We start from the raw sequence: 26,197 nt of genomic DNA, 5'->3' as shown, positions 1-26,197 counted from the left end.
CTTATAATCTTCTCCCTGTACTCAAGACACGACTTTGAGTACAGCTCTTCCAAACTAATGAGGAGCTCCAAAACAACGCCCTTTATACTCATTTGGCAGCAAACTTTTATGAAAAGGGTTTTGGTAGGCTGGTCCACTGGTAAAAATTCCTTAATCTCCACGGCAATTAATTTGAAGAATAATCATAAGTGTGAGTTTTATTTTCAAAAATGCTAGTATAAATTCGTCTTCTAGTTATGGCCAATCGGAGGTTGAAAAAAATACCCTCGTAGTTCGTATGTAATTGTGACTCTGATTATCATCATTAGACCGCAAAAGAAAATTTTAATGCTGGCTTTTATACTATGAGCATCAATGCAGTGTGATTGAGAAATTTTAAAAATTAATATACCAATTATTAATTATATTATTAATATTTTATGGGCACTGTCCATTATCTATTATGTATCTCACAATTAATCTTATAACAATGACACATACACTATGAGCTTTATTGGAAGACAATTATCAAGAGCGTTCTCAGTCGAATAATTAGAGTTTGATTATCTAACAAATAATAACAGGAACCAATCAGAACAACTCTAGTAACTGGTTGCTGAGCAACCAATGCGTCGTTGGCTATAGGCGTCGGTACAGTCTAGCATGAAGTCTACTAGAAGTTTTTACAACAAACCTTCCATAAATTGTTTGATCTCTGCAAGAGGTCTGAAGCCACAAAGAGCTTCAAATTCTGATAATGCAATAGCCAGCTCTGGCTTGTGATTTGCGTCTTTATAGATGTCTGGCCGCTGCGAATGCAGTTTTCCAGCTAAAGCCTGCAACAAATCAAATCAAATTGTTTTTTATTATCATGATTTCAGGGTACAAATATTCATATTATACAACAACGTTACATCTTCTGCAACCAAACAATCATAAATAAAACTTACAGTTGAACTAAAATATTAATCATTATAACTAAATCTAGTTGCTATTATATCGTAGCTCCAGAAAATACAACATTATATTTTAAAGAACTTCATGAAAACTCTCCACAAAGGCAAAGCCTGTGTGTGGAAGAGGGTCTTGGCGATGATTGGCTAACGTCGGACTGTCCCCATACTTGCATCTATCACATTCTTGGGTAAACCAGGTATTAATATCAGAGAAAATTTGAAGTTTGAAGGATTTTAAGTATAAAAGATGTAAACATTTAGAGTTAAATTTGGACTATCATTACACGACATTTGCTTTATTTATACAATGAATGAATTGATCACTTCTATATTTGTCCCCCCAATCTCCTTTAACCAGTCATTAACATTTTTTTTATAAATATATTTGGATTTACCTTCGGTATTACGTAGATTTTCAGGCAGATTTCTATACAGAGTGTGTGCTATATAATAAGTATTCGTAGTTGAATGAGTTTTGACTAGCCTTGGAACTTGGATTCCTATTGCTTCTGACGAACGAGTTCGATAGCTGTGCTCAATTTTCTTAAACATATCTTTATGATTCTTGAACATGTATAACAATATATTTCTTACATAAATTTGCCTTATACTTAAAACATTGAATTCTTCAAAAATTTCATCAGTAGGAGTGCGTATACGTTTTCTTAATGCTGTTTTAATAATAGATTTCTGTGTAACTTCCAAGGGTTTTAGTAATGTTTTATAGGCACCCCCATAAGCTAAAATTCCCACTTCGATAAGTGACTGGACATATGAAAAATAAATATTTCGTAGCTCTTTTAGTGATAGAATTTTGCTTAATTGGTAAAAAATGTAAATGGCTTTGCGAATTTTACTTTTCAAGAATGCAATATGAGCCGACCAATTCAATTTCTCATCTATCATTACTCCTAAATATTTTTAAGCTACTACACTTTAAATCGATTCACAGTTACATTGTATATTGGTAGGTTCAGTACAAGAATTTAGAGTGATGTTATTAATTCTGTCTTCTTTCCTTCTTCTGGAAAAAATTCTATGAATTTAGATTTCTTAATATTTAAAGTCAATATGTTATTATCAGACCATTTCTTCTAGAGATGAAGATCTGATGTAGCGTTTTGGTACAGTTCTTGTTTATTTTTACCAGTTACATGTATTGCTGTGTCGTCAGCAAATAAAAATAGATTTCCCTTGATTGGAACTTTCGACACATTATTAACATAGATTAAAAACAGTAAGGGACCCAAAATACTTTCTTGGACCACACCATACTCTATTACATTTTTGGTTTACTATCTACTCCTAATATTTGAACAATTTGTTTTCTATCAGAAAGATAACTTTTGAACCATTGATATGAAATATCACGAATTCCAATAAAATCAAGTTTTTTCAGCAGTTTTTGTCGGTCAACGGTATCGAAGGCCTTTGCCAAAACGAGAAATATTACTAAAATTTCCAGATTAACACTTGAAGCCTGATCAATCTCTTGCGTCAGGCTGAAAAGAGCATCAGAAATATTTTTGTTTTTCCTGAAACCAAACTGTTTGTTAGTTAGAATGTTGTTGGTTTCAATGTAATCACTCAATTGATGTTTAACTATTTTTTCCAAAACTTTAGAAAAAACGCTTAACAAAGAAATCGGTCTATAGTTACTCTTTTCAGACTTATCTCCATTTTTGACCAGTGGAAAAATTTTGGCTATCTTAAAAGTATCTGGAAAGATGCCTTGTGAGATACTCAAGTTGTATATGTACTTTAGAGGCTTTACGAATAATTTTATATGTTGTTTAAAAATTTTAGTAGATATACCATCATGACCGGTGCAGACATTCCTCTCAGTTCTAAAACAGTGCGCAAAATATCATTATCAGTAACCTCTTTGAAGTGGAATTCGGTATTCGAACAATAGTCTTCATCATTAATAATATAATCACCTCTAGAATTTACCTTTTCTGCGAGGTTTTGCCCCACCTGCGAAAAATAGTCATTGAATTTATCAGCAATAGTTTTTGATTTAAGTGAAGGTGATTGTATATTTTTGACCTCCTTAAAAAAATGTTCTAACGAAAAACTCGGTTTCTTGTTATCTCGACCTGATATCTCATTAATCACACGCCAAAACTTTTTTGGATCGTTTCCAGCTTCATTCAATTTATCTCTAAAGTATTGATTCTTAGTGTTTTTTAACAAGCAACTTAATCTATTCCTATAGGCCTTAAAGTAATTCACAAGCTCAACATTAAAAGGTTGTTTCTTAACTAATTTGTACAATTTATCACTTTCTCTAACCGACCTGACCAGCCCTTCAGTTATCCACGGCATGATTTTTTTTGAATTTTGGATTAGTTTGCACACCACATTTCCTGGACTTATCGATAAACTTATTAACGGTTAGATAAAAATTATTAGTTGCGCAATTCACATCATTTTCAATCAATACCGTATCCCACGATTCTTTTTCAAGCAAAGAAAAAATATGTTCTTCTTCTTCTTTCAAGGATTAGGCGTACACACCTGTTCCGGTTTCAAAGGATATAACTATTTATTCTACCATCTTTTCAGAGGTCTGCCAATATCCCTTCTACCTTAGGGTCTATATTTCATGACAGCCTTTGGTATCCTAGTATCTGGCATTCGTTCCACATGGTTTTTCCAGTTCTATCTGTTTATTTCAAGTTGTGCAGCTAATGATGATATTCCTAACTCATTTCTAATGTCATCATTGCGGAATCTGTCTAACTTTGTGCAACCTTTCACACTTCGAAGAAAACGCATCTCTGCAGCTTGAACTCTGCTTAATGTTTTCTTCTTGCTAACCCAAGTTTCTGCTCCATACAATAATGTTGGTACCGTCATCACTTTATAAAATTTTAATTGAGTCTCCTTCCTTGTTCTGTTTTTCAACCGGCGTTTTATTGTACCACATATATGTAGAAATCTATTCAGTTTCAGATCCACATCATTATCAAATCCATATGTGATCTCAACACCCAGGTACTTGAAATAGGACACTTGTTCGAGTAAAGCGTCATCCAGCATTATTTTGGTCCTGACAGGTGATTTGCCGCAGAATGCCATTGTTTTGGTTTTGCTTTTTGAGATAAACAAATTATACTTCTTTGTAATGTTATTCAGAACATACAGTGCCTTCTGCAAGTTGTCTTCAGAGTTCTGTAAAATAACAAGGTCATCTGCAAACATTAAAATCATTAAATATCTTGTCAGATCCAATCGTATTCCAGGAGGAGCTTCATTCATCCAGCATCGTATAACGTCGTCAAGGTAGATATTAAATAAAGATGGGGATAAGCTACAACCTTGCCTTACACCTTGGTTTGTCACGATTTCTTCGGTGAGGTGGGATCCTGTGTCAATAGCAATTTTGGTTCCTTGATATAAGCTTTTTATCACGTCAATTAAATGCTTGGGATATCCTCTTCTTGTCATAATGCACCAAAGTGTAGGTCTATCTAAACGGTCAAAAGCCTTTTCAAAATCAACGAATGCCATGTGGGTCTCAATATTAAATTCTCTATTTTTCTCAATAATCTGCTTCAAACTGAACACCTGATCAATGCAAGAGTGATCTTTCCGGAAACCTGACTGTTCCTCCAACAAAATGGTATTTGAGATTGGTTGAAGTCTACCATTAATTATTTTGCTGTAAATTTTGTAATCCGCTTGTAGCAAGCTGATTCCTCTATAGTTGGATACATTATTTCTCTCTCCTTTTTAAACAACAAAAAATATGTTGTTATCTATAATAAATTTAGGAGAGGAGGTATCTTTTCCTCTTGAACTCTTAGAACTCACCTGGAGAGCCAAAGCGTAATGATCAGTTATTGGTACTCTAACTACTGCCGACTGAACCATGTCAATGTCGTCTATTTTTAAAAACATATGATCTATTAATGTACTACTAATATTATGAACTCTTGTTGGCTTATCGATACAATTAACAAATCCGTTCTCGCATAAGACCTCCAAGTATAAATCGGTTTGTTCGTCCTGTTTCAAAATATTTATATTTATATCCCCAGCTATTATATATGTTTTATCTCTAGTCGTCTTATTGCAGTAATCGCTTAAATGATCTATGAAGCAAGAAACGATTGAGTCATGTGTTCTATAGGCAGCAAATAAACAAAAACTTTTGTTGTCGTAATGAAAATCTATTTCTAATGCATTTACTCCTCCTATATTAATACAAGTTCCCACTGCTGATAATGTTTTCCTTATGAAAACAAGTACTCCGTCATTCCTGGTACGTTTTGATGTCGTACGCAAAGTATCGTATCCATCCAACAATTGTCCTACATCATCTTCGTTAAGCCAAGTTTCAGACAATATTATAATGTCCATTTTGTGTTTCACTATATTTAAACCAATTGCTAAGTTATCAAAGCAACAACAGAAAGAATATATCCATTGGGAGATGTTTTCAAGATCTATCGCCGGGTATATTCTAAACAAGAACACTACAGAAAAAAATCACTTTTAAGAAGTATATATGATGAGAATTGAATTTTAAAATAATAAGCAAAAATATGTTATATGCACTATCATTCTAATCAATAATCTATTCTACACTAATGAATCTTTTCTTCAACTTACCAGAGTCAAGAATTGAACATTTGTAATGTGTTAATATTTTTTTTTTTTTTTTTTTTTTAATTTCCCTGGAGACTCTTTAAAGAGTATAGGAAATCGTCAAGGACTATTTGTCAAAAAAATAAAGGAATACATATAAACATATATTATATACATCACATTCCACAATGTACATTGCAATTTAATCCTCCCAAAAGCCTCATTCTCCATCCATAAATTCTTGAATACTGTAGTAAACCCCGTTTGCTAAATATTTTCTCAATAGCTTTTTGAAAATATCCTTATTCTCATTTTCTCTCAAAGCTGACGGCAGTTTACTCATAAATTTCATACCCATATAAGAAGGCTTATTTTCATACTGAGCTGTCCTGTGGTATTGTGCAGAAAATTTACTCTTATTTCTAGTGTCATAATTATGTATGTCACAGTTTCATATAATTTTTTTATCTCTCATATACATGATCACTTCGAAAATGTACAGTGCAGGCACAGTTAATAGTCCTAGATCTTTAAAATACTCTCTGCAGGACTGTAATGGCTTAAGACCTTTAATCGCTCTCACAGCTCTCTTTTGCATTCTAAAGATTCTATCTAAATTTTTGAGACTGGAGCCCCCCCAAACCAATATTGCATACCGAATATGTGACATTATGAGGGCATGATATACTGTACATGTTAAGATAGTGTTCCCAGTACTTAATCTTGAAATCTGCCTGAGTGCAAACACTCCAGATGATATTTTACAGCACAAATGATCAATATAGTTATCCCAAGACAAGTTCTGGTCCAGCAAGACACCTAGAAATTTCACAGACAGAGGTTGTTCAACATTCACTCCATTTATTTGAACGTTTATCTCTTCAAGATCTCTAAAATTATTTCTATGTTTGAACTGCAAGAACTGCGTTTTAGTTTCGTTTACTTTGAGGTTATGTTGACTGAGGAATTGGGCTATGGCATGTACATTGACAAAAGTATCTAATTCCAATTTTTCTGCATCCTTTGCACTACAAATGTAGGATGTGTCGTCAGCATACATCAAAACCTTACCACTTGTTATCATTTGTGGTAAATCGTTGACATATAAAATGAATAATAATGGTCCGAGGATCGAACCCTGTGGTACACCTGTTTTTATTCTAAGATTATTTGATCTGTATTTAATTTTTTGCCCATTTTCCTCTCTAGTCATCTCCACACACTGACTTCTACCCACAAGATAGGATTTGAACCACTCAAGCTCCACATCAGTAACTCCCACATATTCCAACTTTTTCAACAAGATAGTGTGGTCCACACAATCGAATGCTTTGCTCATATCGAGAAAAACTCCCACTGCCCTTTCACCATTATCCATTCTATCTATTACATTCTCCACAAGAGACGCAATGGCTGACCTGGTTGATTTATCCTTCTGAAATCCATGTTGCTCGGATGATAAAATTCCATTTCGAAACAAATGCTCCACAAAACGAATTAACATTGCTTTTTCATAGATTTTACCCAGTGCATTCCCTATAGTGATTGGTCGAAAATTATTTGCCAGATTTTCTTCACCACTCTTGTGGATTGGCACTATCTTCGACTCTTTCAATTTCTGAGGAATTTCTAACTCCAATGACTTATTCACCAATACTGTTAATGGAGCAATTAAATACTTTTTACAACTTTTTATAACAACAGTTGAGATCCCATCAAGACCAGTTACTCTTCAGGGAATCAATAATTTCGAGAATTTCTGTTTCTGTGAAAGGAGCAACAACCATCTTTTCAATATGGCTTGAGTCATTTTCTGTTTCAACACATGATTGGGTAAAACCATCCAAAACTGAGTCTTCAATGTTTGAGCAATATGTGATAGTAATGTGTAATATGCATAGCTTTGTAAAATCATTAGTAAAACAATGTGATTGTTTAAAAACATGAAGATTTTTCAATAAATTCATAGTTTTGAACGATAGGAACAACAATGCATCAAGAACATAGTTATAATTAATAAAATAAATCAGAGGTGACTTACTTTGTTGGGACAGTACTGTAACAAAGCAATAAACAACGTGAACAGAAAGCACTAATTGTATTCCAAGTTTATGATTTACTCTTTGTCAAAGTTTATTATTATAAATATTTATTTTATAGATTTATTTATGCCAATATATCATAAGTTTGCTAGATTCAAGTTCTCTTTCATCGCGCTCGGACCTATATAGTCTATGCAAGGAAACATTTTCCATTCATTATATTATTTTGTGTTCCAAGTGTTTCTACTTTGGAAATCAAGAATTAATGTATAGTAGCTCAACATACAGCTGCCAAGTGAAGTCATTGATACACAGTATACAGATTTAATTTTTCTTGTTCAATAGAAAAAATAGAATCTATTTATTTGCAGGACAGTTAACTTTTGTTTTAGTAGTAACTAATTAACTAACTGAATTGACCCAGTATTAGGTCTACTCTGCCTGACATAAGTATATCGATTATTTTAATAAGTGAGGATAGGGACGACAGTTACCTTGTCAGGATGTGCCTGAATCGACAGCGGCTGTTTGACCGACAGAACTTTGAATAGAAACGGCAACTGCGCTTGAGCGCCAAACGTTGTCAGTACTTTTTCACCAAGTTTGTGTTGATTTTGGAGCAGCCAATCAGCGAGAAGCTGACCTGTGGCTCGCACCGTGGCCGGGCCGCTCACGTGAGTTCCCATCCACAGCTCAGCATAGGCCCGATTCTCGTCCACCACGTCACTGGCAATCCCAGCGGCTAGACGAGCAACTATGCTAGCACTACCCTTCTGGCCCCAGTGGTAGTTCTGTATACTGCCGATCAGTTCCATTCTGAAATAGACATTGTTTTTGTTTCATTTAATTTCTTTAATATCTTCTGCTTCAACCATTACCCACACTTTTGGGTTCGATGGCGTCATAAAACTCAATACTCGTATTTTAACACACAAATATTCAGATGGCAGCGATCCAGTGACCACTTTGAGTGAAACACAGTAGTGAAGGGAAAATAAACAACAAAAATCCAAGATACAAAAACTTAATCTCAAAATATGTTGTTTAAAGCCTTCCGCTGTTATGAGACAGCAATCTTTAATGACATGTTTATACACACATGCTCATCATGCATGTCCTGTCGTTAGTGGCCACCCTAATGCCTAGTCCACACGTTGGCACAGTGGCTTTCAAAGCTGCTCAAGTTGGTCGCGTTGGTCTTGCCTTCTACACTGCAATGTAAATAGTGCCTCATCAAGGCCAGAAATAGCAAGCAAGGAATATCCATGGTAGAAACTGAAAGAAACACAATAAAAAATAGAATGAAACGCGAAAACAATTGAGCCTATAGCATCTCAATTACACAATTACAGAGGGGGGTCCCATCTCACTAGGCGTCAAATCTGCAAAGCCGTAGAAACCAATCCAAAAACAAAGAACAGCAGAGCTGTCATCCCAGCACGACAAACTAGGCAACAGCAGGCATTGGTTGAAGAGAGTGACAGAGTGAGGATGGGTGATTTGTCAGCGCTCGCGTCCACTGCCTTCACTCGGAGCGATGGCCAACGAAGGTGAACGCTGGCAAACCACCCATCCACACTTTGGCGCTCGTCGTCATTTGTACGCATTGGGCCAGAGTGTGGATGCGGCATAAGGAACTGTAAAGTTATACTCCGTATAAAATTACTTTGGACTTGGGATGAGGGACATGCGCAGCATAGAAGGCATATCGAGGAAAGGATACAACGGCGGCGAAGTAGCTGTTCTGAACCGGCCAACAATCTCTTAATTCTAGTGAGTATTCAGGCGCTCATGTTAAACTTACGGAGTTTCCTCTCTGGAAGCATTCAGTCGACTGACTATAATCGACAAATTGGCAACTGCGCTTCTACCTATCACTGTAATTGGCTGATCTCCCTTCATTTATCTGCGCCGCATATTCCTTCGAGTCAGAAGTAATTTCGTACGGAGTATAGAAGAGCGGGTGCATGCATGGTGCAGTCCATGCATTGTGTACTAAATTGTATGCTGAAGGCTGGCAATTGATAAGATATTTGACTCAAATATCCAAACTGCAAGCAACTGATTGCGATGAGAAAAGCTGACATGGAACATTGCTTGGATTATTCGTGACAATTTCTCTTTGTGAAATTTTCACTTTTTATAATCATATGGGTTGCAGTCAAATATTTTTTAAGCGTTCTGTCTCATGTTATGTTGGTCCCATCTATTGGCATAATGATGGCACACTATTTAGCCGCTCTCATTGAATTTGAAACTCCTGAGAGGCCAAAATACGTTCTTCCGACTACTTTTGACAATACCGAAAATTGTTTCTAAGTAACTTTCTCGCTTCCACCACCTCCCATACTTGTCTTTAAAAAATGTATCATCTCGAAAATTCAAAGTTGGCTAACTTTAACGTGATTATCACGGCACAATAATTGTATCTCAACTATTTTGTAGGTAGCGACTTAATTTTTTTAATGAAAGAGAAAGAAAAAATACATGTCGCTAGCTAAATAGCAATTTTTTCCTGCAGCTACCTTGAAAAGTGACCATTCCTGCACTGATCACAGAATGAAAGAATCACTTTTCCGCACTAGTGCGCAAAGTGATTACTTTGCGTACTCCAGATTTGCAACATGGAAACACAAAATAGTTGGTGGGTTATACGGAGGATTAGTGTGCAAAACCAAAATGAGGTTGGTAACAATGTCTGTGGTTAGATAAGTATCATCAATGGCTATATGGCTCATGATAAAATCCCAATCTAGAAATCCAAAACAAGAATACTGTTTATCTAAATCATAATTAAATAACTTCTCATCATTTAATAATAAATAATGGTTCTTCTCTATTAACAATAATTATTATTTCAACTGCAAGCAATGAGAAATGTAGCAAACACACATTATGAAATTCGAATTTTGAGGTTAAATAATTACCGTTCGAAATCCATGTAGATAGAATTAATAAAATAACATTAGAATACTACAATAAAATATTCTCTGTTGTCTATGTTATCTTGTCAATATTTTTTAGTTTACTTTGAACATTTTTCGGCAATTTGAGTAAACCATTAGTCTAAATATCTCAATCCTGTTTTTAGCTGGATGAAACTAAGTGAGGTACAATTCTTTCCACTAGGTCGCGCGCTTGTCGGTTCAGCCATTTTGCAGCCATCCCAATCAGCTATCAACATTGTAGTTGACTGTGTATTTTGAATGCAAATTTTGTTCTATCTGTATTCTTTTGTGATTTTTGTACATAAAAATGAGAACTTTTGCTGAGAATTTTCAACTTCAATGAAAATTATTCATGTAATTTTGACAAAATAAATATTTAAAATGTAAAATTAAAAATTTAAATTAATTAATAAGAAGTACTTATATTCTTATTATTCAAAATAATATAATTTATAAAAATATTTAAATAAGAAAATAATTAATAATTATAAATGATAATACTGAATATTAAATATTAAAATATATTCAATTATACATTTTGAATAATATTTAGCCTATCATTCATTATTTAAAATTATATATATATTTTTAAATTGATTAGTTGATAAATTATTTAGAAATTGAAATTTATTTTAAATTATTTACATTTGCAAATTAATTGGTTTATTTCAATCATTTATTGAAATAAATTATCAATTTAGATTTTTAACTAATAATTGTAATTTAATTTTTATTACTGTATTTTAAATAAATTAAGGTTTTTATTAATAACAAAATTACCTAGAAAAGCATTTGATGGATTTCAGGGAATTTTACCCATAATTACTCACTTTTCATATTCAATGGTAACTGTAGAAAAAATTAATGTGAAATACATGCACAAAGTTCATTTACTGCACTCAAGAAACAATTATTCCGCACTCACCTACGGCTCGTGCGTAAACATTTCTTTCGGTGCAGCAAACTGTCACTTTGCACACTATTTGCACAAATAACTATAATCAATAAAATTCAACTTATTGATATATTACAAATATTGAACTTTGCATAACCTATAAACTTTTTACTAGCACCATGAAGTAATTAACTAGAGTAATTGTTCTATGCTAAGGCTCTCAAGTTTAAAGCACGGTGTAGAGTCGTCAGTTTCTGTAATTGCTCAATGAGAAAGTTTCCGTTTTCCACTTTTTAGAACTGATCCAAGAGTTGATGCAGAAAATATTCATTTCAATCTTTTTTCAAATTTCAATTTCATATATTTGAATCTACATTTTTTCAGAATTGGAATTATCCAAGGTAATAAAATTGTGAAGTCTTATTTGGGGTTTGATAATTAGAGTTGATAGGAAATCTGAAAAATGTCAAAAACGTGCAGGTTTTTACCTAAAAAAGGTGAGAATATTTTTCGTATGGTGCTAACCACTACTGCTGACCACATTTTCTCCTGTATTTAACGCTATTGATGAAACCTTACCTACCAAAGTTTGATGTGACCTAACCAAACCTGATGAGGACTGAGCAAGCCTAACCAACCCTAAGGCTAGCTCAGTTTCCATCAGATGAAGATTGGTTAGGCTCTGTTAAATTGGGTTGGGCTATGCTTGGTTAGGGCTGATTAAGCTTTGTTAGGCCCGATAAGGCTTGGTTGGGCTGGGGAAAGTAAAGACGACGCCCCATTACAACAATTTGGAAATTTATTTATTTATTCATTTATCTAAGATACATATGAGAGCACAAGGATAATATCCCATAATTGCTCTCTTAACACATAATACAAGTAAAACAATTGAAAATGCAATATTTAATACAAATATTGAAAGAAATGGAAAGTTTTTACGAAAAGTTGTTCTGAAAAATATACATTGCAGAAAATTTAAACACAATTTTAGATAGAAGAAAAAATACACACAGCAAATATAAAAATGAAATGAAATGAAAAAAAGTTTCTACGATTATACAGAAGTCATTCTAGGAAGAAAAAACATAGAAACGAGGGGAAATAATTAAGCACACAACTACAAGGAGTAGTAAAAACAAAGAGAATGTCACAGAGGACTTTCTCCAATCAAAGTCCAACCATCAACGAGGGATTGACCTCAGCAACCCACTCCTCACCTCTCTCTCTGACCCAGCAAGCTGAACATTCAAACTCAATTTGTTCATCAATCTCTGCACTCTTATGAAGGGTGAAAAAAATGGTGCACCGTTCTGCACCTTGGAGCCGCAAACAAGTTAGCATTCCGCTTATTGAATGCTGGAACACTGATATTCAGCATTGCAAGCAAGGTAGGAGAATTTACAGCACCATCCAAAAATGCCCAAACAAACAAGAAAGATGCTTTATCTCGACGCTGACGTAGAGACTCCAACAGGAATAGATCCCTCAAATGCTGAGTGGGGAACCCCAGGGGACACGACCTACCAAACATTCTGAAGTATAAGAACCTTATCAGCTTGTTCTGTACCCTTTCAATGACCCAAATGTTTTGGTCTGAGTGAGGACTCCAAACCATGGATCCATACTCCAAAGTGCTTCTTATCAAGGCATAATATACACTCAGTATTGCCACAACATTGCTGAAGTCAGCTGCATTTCTCAGGACAAACCCCAGTAATCTGTCAGCCTTGGAAGACACAAATTCAATGTGAGAGGAGAATGTAAGTGAACTATCAAATATGATTCCCAGGTCCTTGCAAGTGCTGACTCTGTTAAGAACCGCTTCACCAATCCTGTACGTGTAAGCAGAAGGACATCGTTTTCTAAAGTTGGTGATACACTTACATTTTTTAGAAACATCAATTTCTAAGCTATTAGCATGACACCATGCAACTATGCGATCAATATCCAACTGTAATTGACAGCTATCATCCTGGCTACCAACCTCTCGGAATATCTTCATGTCATCAGCAAAAATCAGACACTACGATGACAACTGAAGTGGAAGATCATTGATTACCAGCAAGAAAAGGAGCGGTTCTAAGTTACTTCCCTGAGGAACCCTGGAGAGATGGATGGAGGAAATCCATCCCCTTGACAGTCGCTATATTTGGCCTGTAGAGTAAATATGATCTGAACAAATTGACCAAAGAATCACTGAAGCCAAGACAAGAGAGGCGATACAGCAACACACTATGGCTTACTCGATCGAATGCTTTTGCAAAATCAGTATAAATTACATCAACCTCTCCACCTGAGTCCAACACACTCGAAACAAACATTGTAAATTCGAGGAGATTAGTTAGCACAGACCTACCCCTTAAAAATCCAGGTTGACAGTCAGAAATCATAGGAGTTACATGCCAAAGCTTAGTAAAGACATTAGTAGTAAGACGGTTAGTAAAGACATTTATGGTATGACCAGTGCTACTATTAAGGATGTACTAGCTCTTATTGTCTCTCCCCTGACTGTTTGTATTAATCTGTGTTTCCAGCAGTCTGTATTTCCTTCTCAACTTAAAATTTCTAAGACAGTGCCTGTCTTTAAGAAGGGTGATAGGCATGATCCTACTAACTATAGGCCTATCTCCATCCTGCCTATTATATCGAAGATTTTTGAAATTCTTATTGCTGAGCAACTCCTTGCTTATTGTGACCAGTGCGGCCTGTTTGCGACCACCCAGTTTGGTTTCAGGAAAAATAGATCCACCACTGATGCAGTAGATTTCCTGCTTTCCAAGATATTTGATTGCTTTGAGGCACGTGGACTTGCTGGGCTCACCTTGTGTGATCTCAGCAAGGCCTTTGATACAATGGATCATGCTATTCTCGTGGACAAGCTTAGGCATTATGGTGTGGGACCGTCTCCTCTCAAACTGATTCAGGCCTACCTGGGGGGTCGCAGACAGGCGGTGCTGGCTAATGGAGTTCTCTCTGAGATCAGGGATTGTGTTGACTGTGGAGTGCCTCAGGGCTCTGTCCTGGGGCCTCTGTTGTTTCTTATTTCAGTTAACGATATAGCTCAGGTGGATGGCAGGTGTGTTGTCTGTTATGCGGACGACACCACCTTCTTCAATGCTGGTCGTGAGATGGGAGGACTGAGGGCAGCTATGGTGGAGACTGGAGCATTTGCATCGGACTGGTTCTCTGCCAATCGCTTCCTCCTCAATGAAGACAAAACTCAGTCTATTGTGTTCAGTCTCAGAAATGGGAATGAATACAATTTTGCGCCTGTCAAACTGTTAGGGTTTACCCTTGACAGGAAGCTCTCATGGGGCGAGCACATTGAGACGGTTTGCGCCAGGTTGAGCAGAGTGGTTTACCTGCTGAGGGGTCTCAAACACAGTGTGCCACCTCATTATCTTAAAATGCGCTATTTTGGCTTTTTTCAGAGCGTGATTTTATATGGCCTCCCCCTCTGGGGTGGAGCCACAGATGTCGCCCGAGTCCTTCGTCTCCAGAAGAGGGCCCTGAGGATTATTTGTGGGTCTGGTAGATTAGCCCACTGTCGCCCACTCTTTATCAAAGAGAGGATCCTCACCGTCTTCTCCCTCTATGTTCTCCATACCCTTTGCAGAACACATGCGAACGTGGGGTTGCTCGTGACCCGACAGAGCTTCCACCCATATGAGACTAGGGGTAGACTCAGGCTGGATTTACCCTACCAGAGGCTGAGCAGAACTCGGACTGGTCTGGCTCATATGTCTATCAGCCTCTATAATAGGCTGCCTCTGTTGGCCAGGGATCTGCCTGCGGTGCGGTTTCGAGGGGCTCTGAGGAGCCTGCTGACGGATCACCCTCTGTACTCACTCCGTGAGTTCTGTATGTTGGAGAGCAGTGTGGTGAGTGCCTATTTTCGTATTTGATTTCTGCCTCTGGGCAGTTGTTTTTTTTACATTTTTGACGTGTCCCAGTGGGCTTCACTTTAGTGATCCCTTTTATGGACTTATTTAAATAAATACTAAATACTAAAAAAAAGCATCTTTTTATATAGTATCTTTTCAAATAACTTAGAAAATAAGAAAGTAAACAGATTGGACGATAATTCTCTATTAGATTTTTTCCCCAGATTTGAAAATAGGGATAATCTTGGAGATTTTCCATTTACTGGGGAAAACACCCTTACAAATAAACAAATCAAGCAGATACTTGAGAGGGGCCACCAAGAGCTCGCTGCAACCCTTGATAATGAAAGCAGGTATTCCATCAGGATCCGGAGCTACTCTCGGCTTGAGGCTCTTGATTGCTTGACGTATGTCATCCTCAGATACTGAAGAAATATTTAGTGTACTATTGGAGCCCTCACCAAAAAGTTCATTGTCCTCATCCATCTTGTAACAAGCCGTAATTGGGGTATAGACAGACTTGAAAAACTTTGCGAAACCAGGAGTTTCCGAGCCAGTAAACTCTTCATCTTTGAAAAGCATGGTCTCACAAAAGGCTCCTGAGCCTCGCTTATTAATAAATTTCCAGAATTCCTTGGAATCGTGACTGACATTGGACTGGACTCTATCAACATAACTCTTGTAAGCTGTTGAAATTAAAATTTTCAGTTCTCTACGCAAGGCGACAAATTGATTGTTATAAATGTGGGCTATAATGTACGATGAGATGAGAAAAGAAATAATATTACTGCTAATTTACCCTTATAGTGGAAAATTATAATATAAATTATGTTCACTTCCTTGTTCAAGGCTACTTATATGTACGGTACATGACTACGGCTGACTAAAGGTATTAAGGTATCATGTAAACGCAAAAGGGAAATTCTTGAGATGTTGCATTGCAATCCTAACCCTACCACTATGGAATATTTCAAGAAATATAAACTAATTCTGAGAAATGTTATAAGATTGGCAAAAAGGAATTCCTATCTCACTGCATTACTTCTTCCAGCAATGTAACAAAGACAACTTGGAGGGTTATCAAAAATACACTTGGTAATAATAAACTGCAGGTCCTTGTCCGGTACTCAGGATGGGCTCCAGCTTGATCTCTGATCCACAACAGGTGGCCAATTCCTTCAATAAGTATTTTAATACAGTTGCTGAAGGATATATAAACTTGTCTTCAAGGAATTCGGCTGGTGGAAGGAGATATGAGAGGACCTTCGATGCTCCCCATATAAGCCTAAATCAGCTTTCCATTTCAAAGAAATAACATGTGATGAGGTACTCAATATTATCAATGGTTAAAAAAATAGCAGATCATCAGGGTGGGATGAAATTCCAACATTTATTTTGAAACGAACTGCTCAGCTTATTTCAAAACCTCTCTCACATGTTATCAATTTGTCGTTTGGAAGGGGGGAATTCCCAGATTTACTAAAATTCTCATCCATAAAGCCACGTATAAGAAGGGTGATTCACAGGAAATGTCAAACTTCAGGCCAATTTCTCTGGGAACGGTATTTTCAAAAATATTTGAGAGAGCAGTTCATATTCAGTTGAATTCCTATTTTGAGAGAAATAATCTTTCTGTGATTCCCAGTTTGGATTCAGGAGGGGTAGAGGTATTGACAATGCTGTGTTTGGACTGAATAAGGAGGTCTTAGTGCTTTGGATGGATCGCAGAAGGTACTTGGTATCTTTTGCGATCTGTCCAAGGCCTATGATTGCGTGGATCATGACCTGCTTTTGTCCAAGTTGTGGCACTATGGTGTGAGGGGAGTTGAATTTTTGTGGCTGCAATCATTCTTGCGGGGTAGATACCATAGGGTTTCAGTTGTTGCTGATGGAATGGTTTTCAACTCTACTTGGTTGGCAATGAATCGGGGTATTCCACAGGGATCTATTTTGGGACCATTGCTCTATCTGGTATATGTAAATGATATCTCAAAGTTTGTTAATATGATCTAACTCTATTTGCTGACGATACAACAGCTCTCATTAAGGGTGGAAATGTTGATTCTTGATTGAGGGAGCAAAAACTTGTTTGAATGAGCTTAATGAGTGGTTCAACTATAATGGTTTGTCATTGAACCCTAGTAAAACCAAATTGGTGCCTTTTCATGCTCGAAATGCCCAGGGAACGTTTCATGTTAAACTAGACTCAGATACCACCTTGAAGCCCTCTGATGGAACCACTTTTCTGGGATTGTTCTTGGATAGTGATATGAAGTGGAAGTCTCACTCTTCTGAACTGTTGAGGAAGCTGAGTAGAGCAACATTTGCGGTGGGTGTGATCTCCAGGGTTGCAGGTACAAGTACAGCGTTAATTGTGTATCATGCTTATTTTGCATCCCATCTACGCTTTGGTATCATTTTTTGGGGCAGAACAACAGAATTTGAATCTATTTTCAGGACTCAAAAAAAAGCTTTGAGGCGAATATTCGGCCTGACAGACAGGTGTTCTTGCAGACCCATATTTAGAGAACACTCCCTCCTTACAGCCCGGCAGTTTATGTCTTAGAGTTAGCTCTATTGTTTTTAGAAATAAGGATCGTTTCCAGGAGAGACAAGTGGCGCATTTATATAACACGCGATTCAGGGGACTCAGGTATCCAGAGCACAGGCAGACTCTCTTGGAGAAGGGCCCTTATTACATGGGCATCAAGGTTTACAATGTCCTACCTCAGATACTGAAGAAATATTTAGTGTACTATTGGAGCCCTCACCAAAAAGTTCATTGTCCTCATCCATCTTGTAACAAGCCGTAATTGGGGTATAGACAGACTTGAAAAACTTTGCGAAACCAGGAGTTTCCGAGCCAGTAAACTCTTCATCTTTGAAAAGCATGGTCTCACAAAAGGCTCCTGAGCCTCGCTTATTAATAAATTTCCAGAATTCCTTGGAAACGTGACTGACATTGGACTGGACTCTATCAACATAACTCTTGTAAGCTGTTGAAATTAAAATTTTCAGTTCTCTACGCAAGGCGACAAATTGATTGTTATAAATGTGGGCTATAATGTACGATGAGATAAGAAAAGAAATAATATTACTGCTAATTTTCACTTCCTTGTTCAAGGCTACTTATATGTACGGTACATGAAAATTGAAAATCAAAGTACCATTTTAACATTTCTTTCAAGCCATATACAAGGGTCACTTAAAAATAACTTTGAATTGGAAACATGTAAAAATATAAAGTAGATTTTAGAATGATACTTTGATTTTCAATTTTTATATATCACAAGTTACGTATAATTTAAAAGTAAATTTTATATAGTCATTAATTCTAATCATTACAGACCTTCCATAAACTAGAGTGCATATATAGTAACCATTCAATTTTTTATAATAATTTTCACATAATTATTTTCATGAGCTATTACTTCACGAGCATGATAGATGAATCAATAATATAGCATAAATAGCCTACTTTATAATACTTATATAATCTATATCATATTTTCCATGAATTTTCAATCCATAAAATGGAGTTGGGGAATAAAAGGAAAGATCGTAGATAAGAAAGGATTTTATAACTCTGCTGTAGCCGAGACAGTAGACACAGTCTTCCCACGTGAATATTTAAAAAAACTTACTTTTGATGAGAAATACATATCACTTCTAAGAAAAGTTTGAACAGCCTCTTCCATGCTGATGAAAAACCTACTTAGAAGTGAAATTTATTTCTTATTTCAAAACAAAAGATAAGTGTATTTAAGCTTACATGTTATTTTATAATATTCACTTGGAAATACAGTGTCTAGACTAACATAGTTATCAAAAAGCATCCACTAACATAAAATCTAGACCTGATCTAAAAATCTGGACAAAACAGAAGATGACTTGTTTGGCCCGAGCATGCGCAAAGAAGCAAGCAGCCGATGATTTCATTTACCAATAAGAGCCTTCTTAGGTGGTGCGGGGTTTTCTATACCGTGGTACGACTTTGAGGCAGAAATAATAAATTTATCGGTAAACGGATTTTTGAACATTTACTGTCAAAATGGTTCCCATGGGAAACGGAACTTTTTTCCGCTCGTAAAATTTACCGGTACACAGAACGCTCCCAATGAGACATTGAATCTGATGAAATTATAGGTAATGTGCTCTAGCCCTCACGGCTGTAACGTTGCGTCTGTTGTAGCTTCCTGCTTATAGCTGCACTGCTCAAACGCCTCTAAGGAATCGCACCTTTAGATTAGACATGACTTGGCAAACCGTTGATTTGTTCATATGTTTGCCAAGTCCTGAAATCAGGTAGATTTCATGAGGACGGCCTGCTTATAGATGCGCTGCTCGAGCAGCCTCTAAGGAATTGCACCTCACGAAAAAATTCATAGTAGCGACTCCTATTCTGTCTTCCTTGATATCTTTTGATTTCGAGGAGTTGATATCTTTAAAAATAGTTGAGATAGAAATGTACAGTAAATAGTCACTTTTACCTATTAAAGAAAAGAAGGCAAAATGAATCATTATATTTAAAAAATAGAGTTGATATCTCCAATAATAATTATTGACATAGCCTACAGAGTTTGCTTGTAGACAAATATGTAATGACTGAAAAGTGAAAACATGAGTAGATTACAATGATACATTAATAATAATGTGCCAGTTTACCTTTTCTTCAAATCTTCGAATGCTTCTGTTTTCTAATGACACCTTGAATTACACTATTACAAATATAAAGTAGCGATAAGTAATTATATATAAATCCACGTCATTATTGAAAGTTTGAAACGGTCTTTGAAGTCCAAAGGTTACACTAACATGAATAAAAATTGATAATATGGTATGAAAAACATAGATTTGTAATAAATTAACCTCGTTTTAGGTATTTGAGTTACAAAGTATAAAGTAAATTGAAATTCATTAGTTTGAAACTCGAATTGGATTTGATTAGAATTTGTAAGACACAACCTAAAAATGCTTAATTTCAATAATGTCTTAATGTTAATACTTAATGAATGATTTGAATGAAACAAGACAAGACCAAAACACAAGCCTGTCTCTTTTAAAAATGTTCGAACAGCTGTTCGATAATTAGACCCAACGAGCTAAAATAGTAAACTATAGAGTGGCTGAGTGGCCGCTATTCCTGTTAGCAATTGAACATGAGCAGCCATGACAGAGAGAGGCAAGAAGTGGCGGAAAATTTGAATGGCCCTATTGACCATTAACTGTTTGAAATGCTTTATTTGAAGCCTTGGTGAAATTCCTAAGCTACAGTGTTAATACTGCTTAGCCGTACAACTTACTATAGTAAGTTGAAATGCCATACCGTGACTGCAAAATTATTATTTTAGAGATTGGATTATTTTTTATGTTATTTTGAGTAAGGAATTCAAAAGCTAAAGTGCGAGATAAATTACTTTTAACATGAAGAGGAGAAACCCATTTCTTCCTCCACAGTTTGTAGCATAGACACAGACGGACATCCTGTGCACAATTGGATGCACCGTGTCATTTTGCTTCATGTTCTTGTGATGAAAACTTCTCTGTAACAAACACAAACCAATATACCTGCTGACCAGTACACTACTTGGAACATTGCCAACAATAGATGGAGGGGAGTGTTGCCGCGTCGCGTTACAAAGCTCTCTCACTCAGACACAAAAGAAGGAGAATGCTGCTAGGTGGTGGGAGTGATTAATGGAGGATAGAGCATCGGACCTCTCCGTCTTCGAGAAAGAGCCGTGTTAAAAGTAATTTATCTCGCACTTTAGTTTATGAAGACGTTTCTTTGATATCAGCTTATGGTACTTATCCACATAACTCATAAGTTCATAACAAGAAGGCAAAATATGATAGTCAAAAAAATAACAAACTAAGGTCGGTATAAGACGGTAATATTTCTATCATATGCAGATCATATAAAATAAGTTGTAAAAAATCATATTTTTTTCATAATTATCATAGAACTATTACCGTCTAATACCGGCCTAACATCAAACAAAACCGGCCTAACATATTATTATATTATGATCATGTTAGGCCGGTTTTGTTTGATGTTAGGTCGGTAATAGTTCTATGATATGGAAAAATATGATTTCATACAACTTATTTCATAATATGATCTGCATAATATGACAGAAATATTACCGTCTAATTCCCGCCTTAGCTTGTTATTTTTTTGATGTAATATAAGCTGATGTCTATAGTTCATTCCAGTCAAGTTTGCAATACCATCATCATCATCATCATAAATAACATAATGATAACATTTAGTCATAGAAATCAATTTAACTCACAAAAACACACCTATTCCTGCAGTAGCAGACTGGCTCTTCTTGCCTCTCTCTGTCATGGCTGCCCTTAGTTGGCCGTGTAACACATTGAGAGCGCTGAAAGCACACCAACAGCCGCTCTATGGGTTACTATAGCTGTGCTCCCGCTGAAATAGACACAATCTGCTATGAAAAACAATGTGAACAAACTCCACAGAAAAGTTTTCTATCTGATGCTGACGTCACGATCTGAAGATATGGCAGTAGATGTTGACTTCATCGACTTTCAGTAAGAATCTTCGACCATTAATATAATAGACACGGCTTCCCAATACCTCCACAATACATTGGGCAGAAGCAAACATAAACAGCCGTATGACGTCACATGAAGGAGCAAAATGGCTGGATATTCTTGTACGGTATAGGCACGCTATCATATTTTTTGTATTTTAATCAATTACCAAATGGTGCACTTAATAATTCACGAAAGTTGTATACCTAAACGAAGTTTTAGAATTAAGAGCTCCCTCTATCACTTATCATATAGATTTGTATTATTAATGTTATGTGCCTAATTTCTATAAGTAGTCTAGTTTTTTTAAGCTCTTCATCTACGGTACTCATCTAAATCTTCATGAAGAATGTACTTTTTGCTGGCCTAATATTATTTCTGATTGTAATATAATTATCTTTAGTGTTCTAGTTTTGAAAATATTATTCATCATAGTAGATAGCCAGATCACTGCCTTTATTAATGCACTTAATAATAATTCACAAAAGTTCTATGGACAAAGTTGTAGAATTAAGCGTTCCTTCAGCTCAATGAAGCTGAATATATTAGTATTATTAATATTACCGTATGTACCTACTTAATTTTGATAAGTAATTTTTCATGCTCTCCATCTACTCTTCTGTTAACATATCTGTAAACTACTACCTACTCTATTAATCATAGAATGCAATAAATTATTGTTTCTGCCGATATATTTTCTACAAAGAATTTATATCATGATTATTATATTATATTGATATAATATAATGTAGTAATAATATTTCAATATTGATATGTTCATTCAAATCATCCAATCCCTAATCCTTGTATTCCAGTTTTTTACCATCATAATTTTATTGTGTTTCTATGTGTGATAAGAAAATCTGTTGTGTCTAGGTCGAGAATTCAAACTCAATGTCAATATTATTCTTTTGAACAGGCTCAAGATTATGTTATTGATTGTGTGCATAACATACAATAATTCCTGAATTTTCAATAAGACTATTCATACTTGTTCATAGATTCAAGAAGCAAGTTATTATCGGCTTGATAAAGGCCTGAAATAAATTTCAATACAACATAATCTGTTTAAATACGTTTACTAGGCAATATAAACATAGGCTTTACGTATGCAATTATATGAATAAATAATGGATAAATTAACTTCCATAATTAATTTTTCAAGTAGAATAATAAATCAGTTCAAATTCTGATTCAGAAGCTATGAAAGTGCTCATTTAGCATAGGCTGATTATGGCGTGTAGTTCGAAGGCTCTCTCATGTGACGTCACACACCCAATTCATGTTTGCTTCAGCGACTGCGCTCAAGCCGTGTCTATTATATTAATGGTCGAAGGTAAGAATATACAATGGACCGTGTCTATTCTATAACTGGTCTAAGCAATGAGCTAAAATAATTATTTTTTTATAATTTAGCTCGTTTTTATTATTAGATAATAAAATATTTTTAGATATTATTAAAATATTATTAAATATATTAGATAACGAGCTAAAATAATTATTATTTAGCTCGTTTTTATTATTAGATATTATTTTAGCTTGTTGCTTAGACCAGTTATAGAATAGACACGGTCCGCATCAGATAGAAAACTTTTCTGTGGAGTTTGTTCACCTTCACATTGTTTTTCATAGCAGATTGTGTCTATTTCAGCGGGAGCACAGCTGGAGTTAACCATTTTAATGAATAATAATTTACATACTTCTGAAATAGACACAATCTGAAAGTTTTCTATCCGATGATGACGTCACGATTTGGAGATGTGGCAGTAGATGTTGGCTTCAGAGGCTATAGTGAGGTCCACATTATAATGGCAGTGTACGATTGACAATACTGTTGCTGTCCATTTGAGGCGTTCCATTCCAAAACTCACTTTTTGCAGTTTCGCTAATTTCACAGGAATAAGAAAAAACCTTTTGTAATTGCAGTTCCCTTGATTCTATGATGATTATGTATGGTTTTTAATATAATATAAATTCAATATAAAAATGTATTTTTCTGATGACAAATAACCTCAAAAACATTCTGAAATGGTTGTTTTCCACTTTCAGGCAGCAGTTTTCTAGAAATTGTGATTTTAAATTTGCAAAAAGTGAGTTTTGGCATGATACTATGGCAAAGAGAGAGTTTTGCCATGATACCTTGGTAAAAAGTGAGTTTTGCCATGATACCTTCGTAAAAAGTGAGTTTTTGGTACAAGTAAGCTGAAATAAGACTTTGTAAAATAACTGTTTTATCAGGATTTGTTTCAGGTGGGAAACATAAATGAAATAAATAAATAAGTGAGAATAAAAAAAGAACATTTTTATTTATTGTTAAAATTTCAAATCAGTGCAATTAAAACTTAAATGATCAACTCAATCCCTTCCTCTTGATTTGATGGCTCACAGCATAATATTACTTGAGAATCGTCATCTTCATCTTCATGTTTGTCCTCATTTTCTGGTGCTTGATTGTGAAGCAATGTTTTAAAAAAGGTCAAATCTTCTCTATTCTGCCACTGTTCACCAAAATGTTTTTCCAACAAACGTGCAATGTCTTTTATTTTTGCTTGCTTTACTGGGTGTCCTCGATTCAAAACCAATGGTCTCATTGTGCTTAATTTCTTCCCTGCCTTCATCACAGATCGAGCATTTTGCACATCACTGTTATAATTTGGCTCACCCCTCACAAGTATGTTATTTTTACTATTGTTCCTTGTGAAAATAAAACGTTTTGTGAGGGAGAACTTGAAATGCCAGGATCCAACTTTTTTCAGATTATCGGTTGCTTCTTTTTTCCAGTCATAGACCAAACAGTCGTTCCCCCCCAGCTTTCGAACAGTTCCATGTTCACTGAATATCTTAAGATACTCATCTGGATTGCATATTGTAGGAATTTTTTTCAACTCTTTATCAATTCTCCCAAACACCCTATCAGGGGGTAGAAATGAATGCCCTGGAATTGGAAAAATCAATTCAATCTTCTTGACTTCAGGAGGAGCTTTCTGGAGTAGGAAATAACTCAACATGTTGACCATAATCGAGTTCCTATTTTGTCCCCCACACCCATCTGCACAAAGGCAAATTACTTTGTATGGTGTAAGGTCGATTTTGGACAGGCAATCATACACAGCTGAACATATCTCATTGGACCCTTTGGGAAATTCATTCTCTGTCCATGTATACATAAAAACGTTGTCCTTATTCATTTTACTTGTTGAAGAACCTTGTACAATGGTGAAATTATAAGTGTAGAGTTGACGGCTGTAATAGGCCAATTGATCTGGGATTTTTGGATTGACTAGATTTTTCTGACAGTCAAATGATAAAGTTAGCATGTCATCCTTTTCCTCTCTTAGCTTATTGAAAAACGCTTTACCCTTCAGCTTATGCACTCTCAAAAGCACCATCAATTTATTTTTTTCATTGACATCTTTTTCCAATTTAATTTTTTCTTTCAACTCAATACAGCGTGAACAAGCATCTGTGACTGGTGTGTTGAAGCCAATGTAAGATATTCCTAAAAAATGTTCTTTTAACTTTGTCACAGTCCTCGGCTTCACTATTATACATCTTCATCAACTTGACAATGTTTAACTCGGAAGGCAAGTACTGTCTGGTACTCTTGCTCCGGCAGTAATGAGATTCAACACACTTAAGATTTTCTATGAACTCTTTGACTTTTTCCTTCTTCCTTGCATGTTTTTCAACATTCCTAACACCACCCCTTTTTTCAGAAGGCATTTCTCCTGTAAGAATGTAGTTCTTTGCAATTCTGTTCACTCTGAACCTACTTACACCTAAAATTTTCAGGAAAGTTTTGCCACAGACTTGAAGTTTAAAGTTGTCAGTATTTGAAACTTTGACAAAGTAGCTGATGACAATGTTATCATTATTTCGTTTTTTAGTTGTGGAGACCCTTTTTAGTTTAGATACTAGTATGCATTTCAGAATGAATGAATCCTGATCAACTTTGTTTGAAGTTCTATAGAATGATTGATGGAACTCACGAATATCTTTCATCTTCAGTTTCTTGCAGCAAAATGTTTTGCCATCGTGGTTGCACTGTGGATATTCAGGAAGGGCTGATGCACTATGCCTGGAACAGAAATAAGAAGAGAAACTATGTAAAACATTGTCTTATTACATATTTTCCAAACTTCCTATTCAATGAATAATGATTCACTTGCCTACAAATGAGACATAATAGTAATGGATTTCATTTATGTAGTTATTAATACTATATTACCAAGGTCAGGTAGCCTAGGCAAGATTTGATTCTGAAGAGTAGGACTGAGCTATAGGATGTCAATGTTGAGAATTTCCATAAGAGTGCTATGTAAGGGTGAAG

General features: G+C 35.5%; 1 protein-coding gene across 2 annotated transcripts in view; it reads right to left on the bottom strand.

The window, feature by feature from the left end:
- The window catches only part of LOC111062075 (mannose-6-phosphate isomerase), an 82,548-nt gene extending 62,168 nt beyond the window's left edge, over positions 1-20,380 (bottom strand). Inside the window, exons 1-3 of one of the 2 annotated variants that reach the window (XM_039434261.1) lie at positions 19,969-20,380; positions 8,068-8,389; positions 674-815 (exon numbers count right to left, since the gene is read on the bottom strand). In XM_039434261.1, coding sequence (XP_039290195.1) covers positions 674-815; positions 8,068-8,388 — 463 coding nt within the window. In that variant the 5' untranslated portion in view covers position 8,389; positions 19,969-20,380. The remainder of the gene's footprint in view (positions 1-673; positions 816-8,067; positions 8,390-19,968) is intronic. The other variant, XM_039434269.1, reaches the window with a different exon arrangement.
- Positions 20,381-26,197: the final 5,817 nt, after the last annotated feature.

The sequence above is a fragment of the Nilaparvata lugens genome, chromosome 1 (assembly GCF_014356525.2).
Source record: "Nilaparvata lugens isolate BPH chromosome 1, ASM1435652v1, whole genome shotgun sequence".
In the NCBI taxonomy this organism is placed as follows: Eukaryota; Metazoa; Arthropoda; class Insecta; order Hemiptera; family Delphacidae; genus Nilaparvata; species Nilaparvata lugens.
This window is presented reverse-complemented; position numbering and strand designations above follow the sequence as displayed.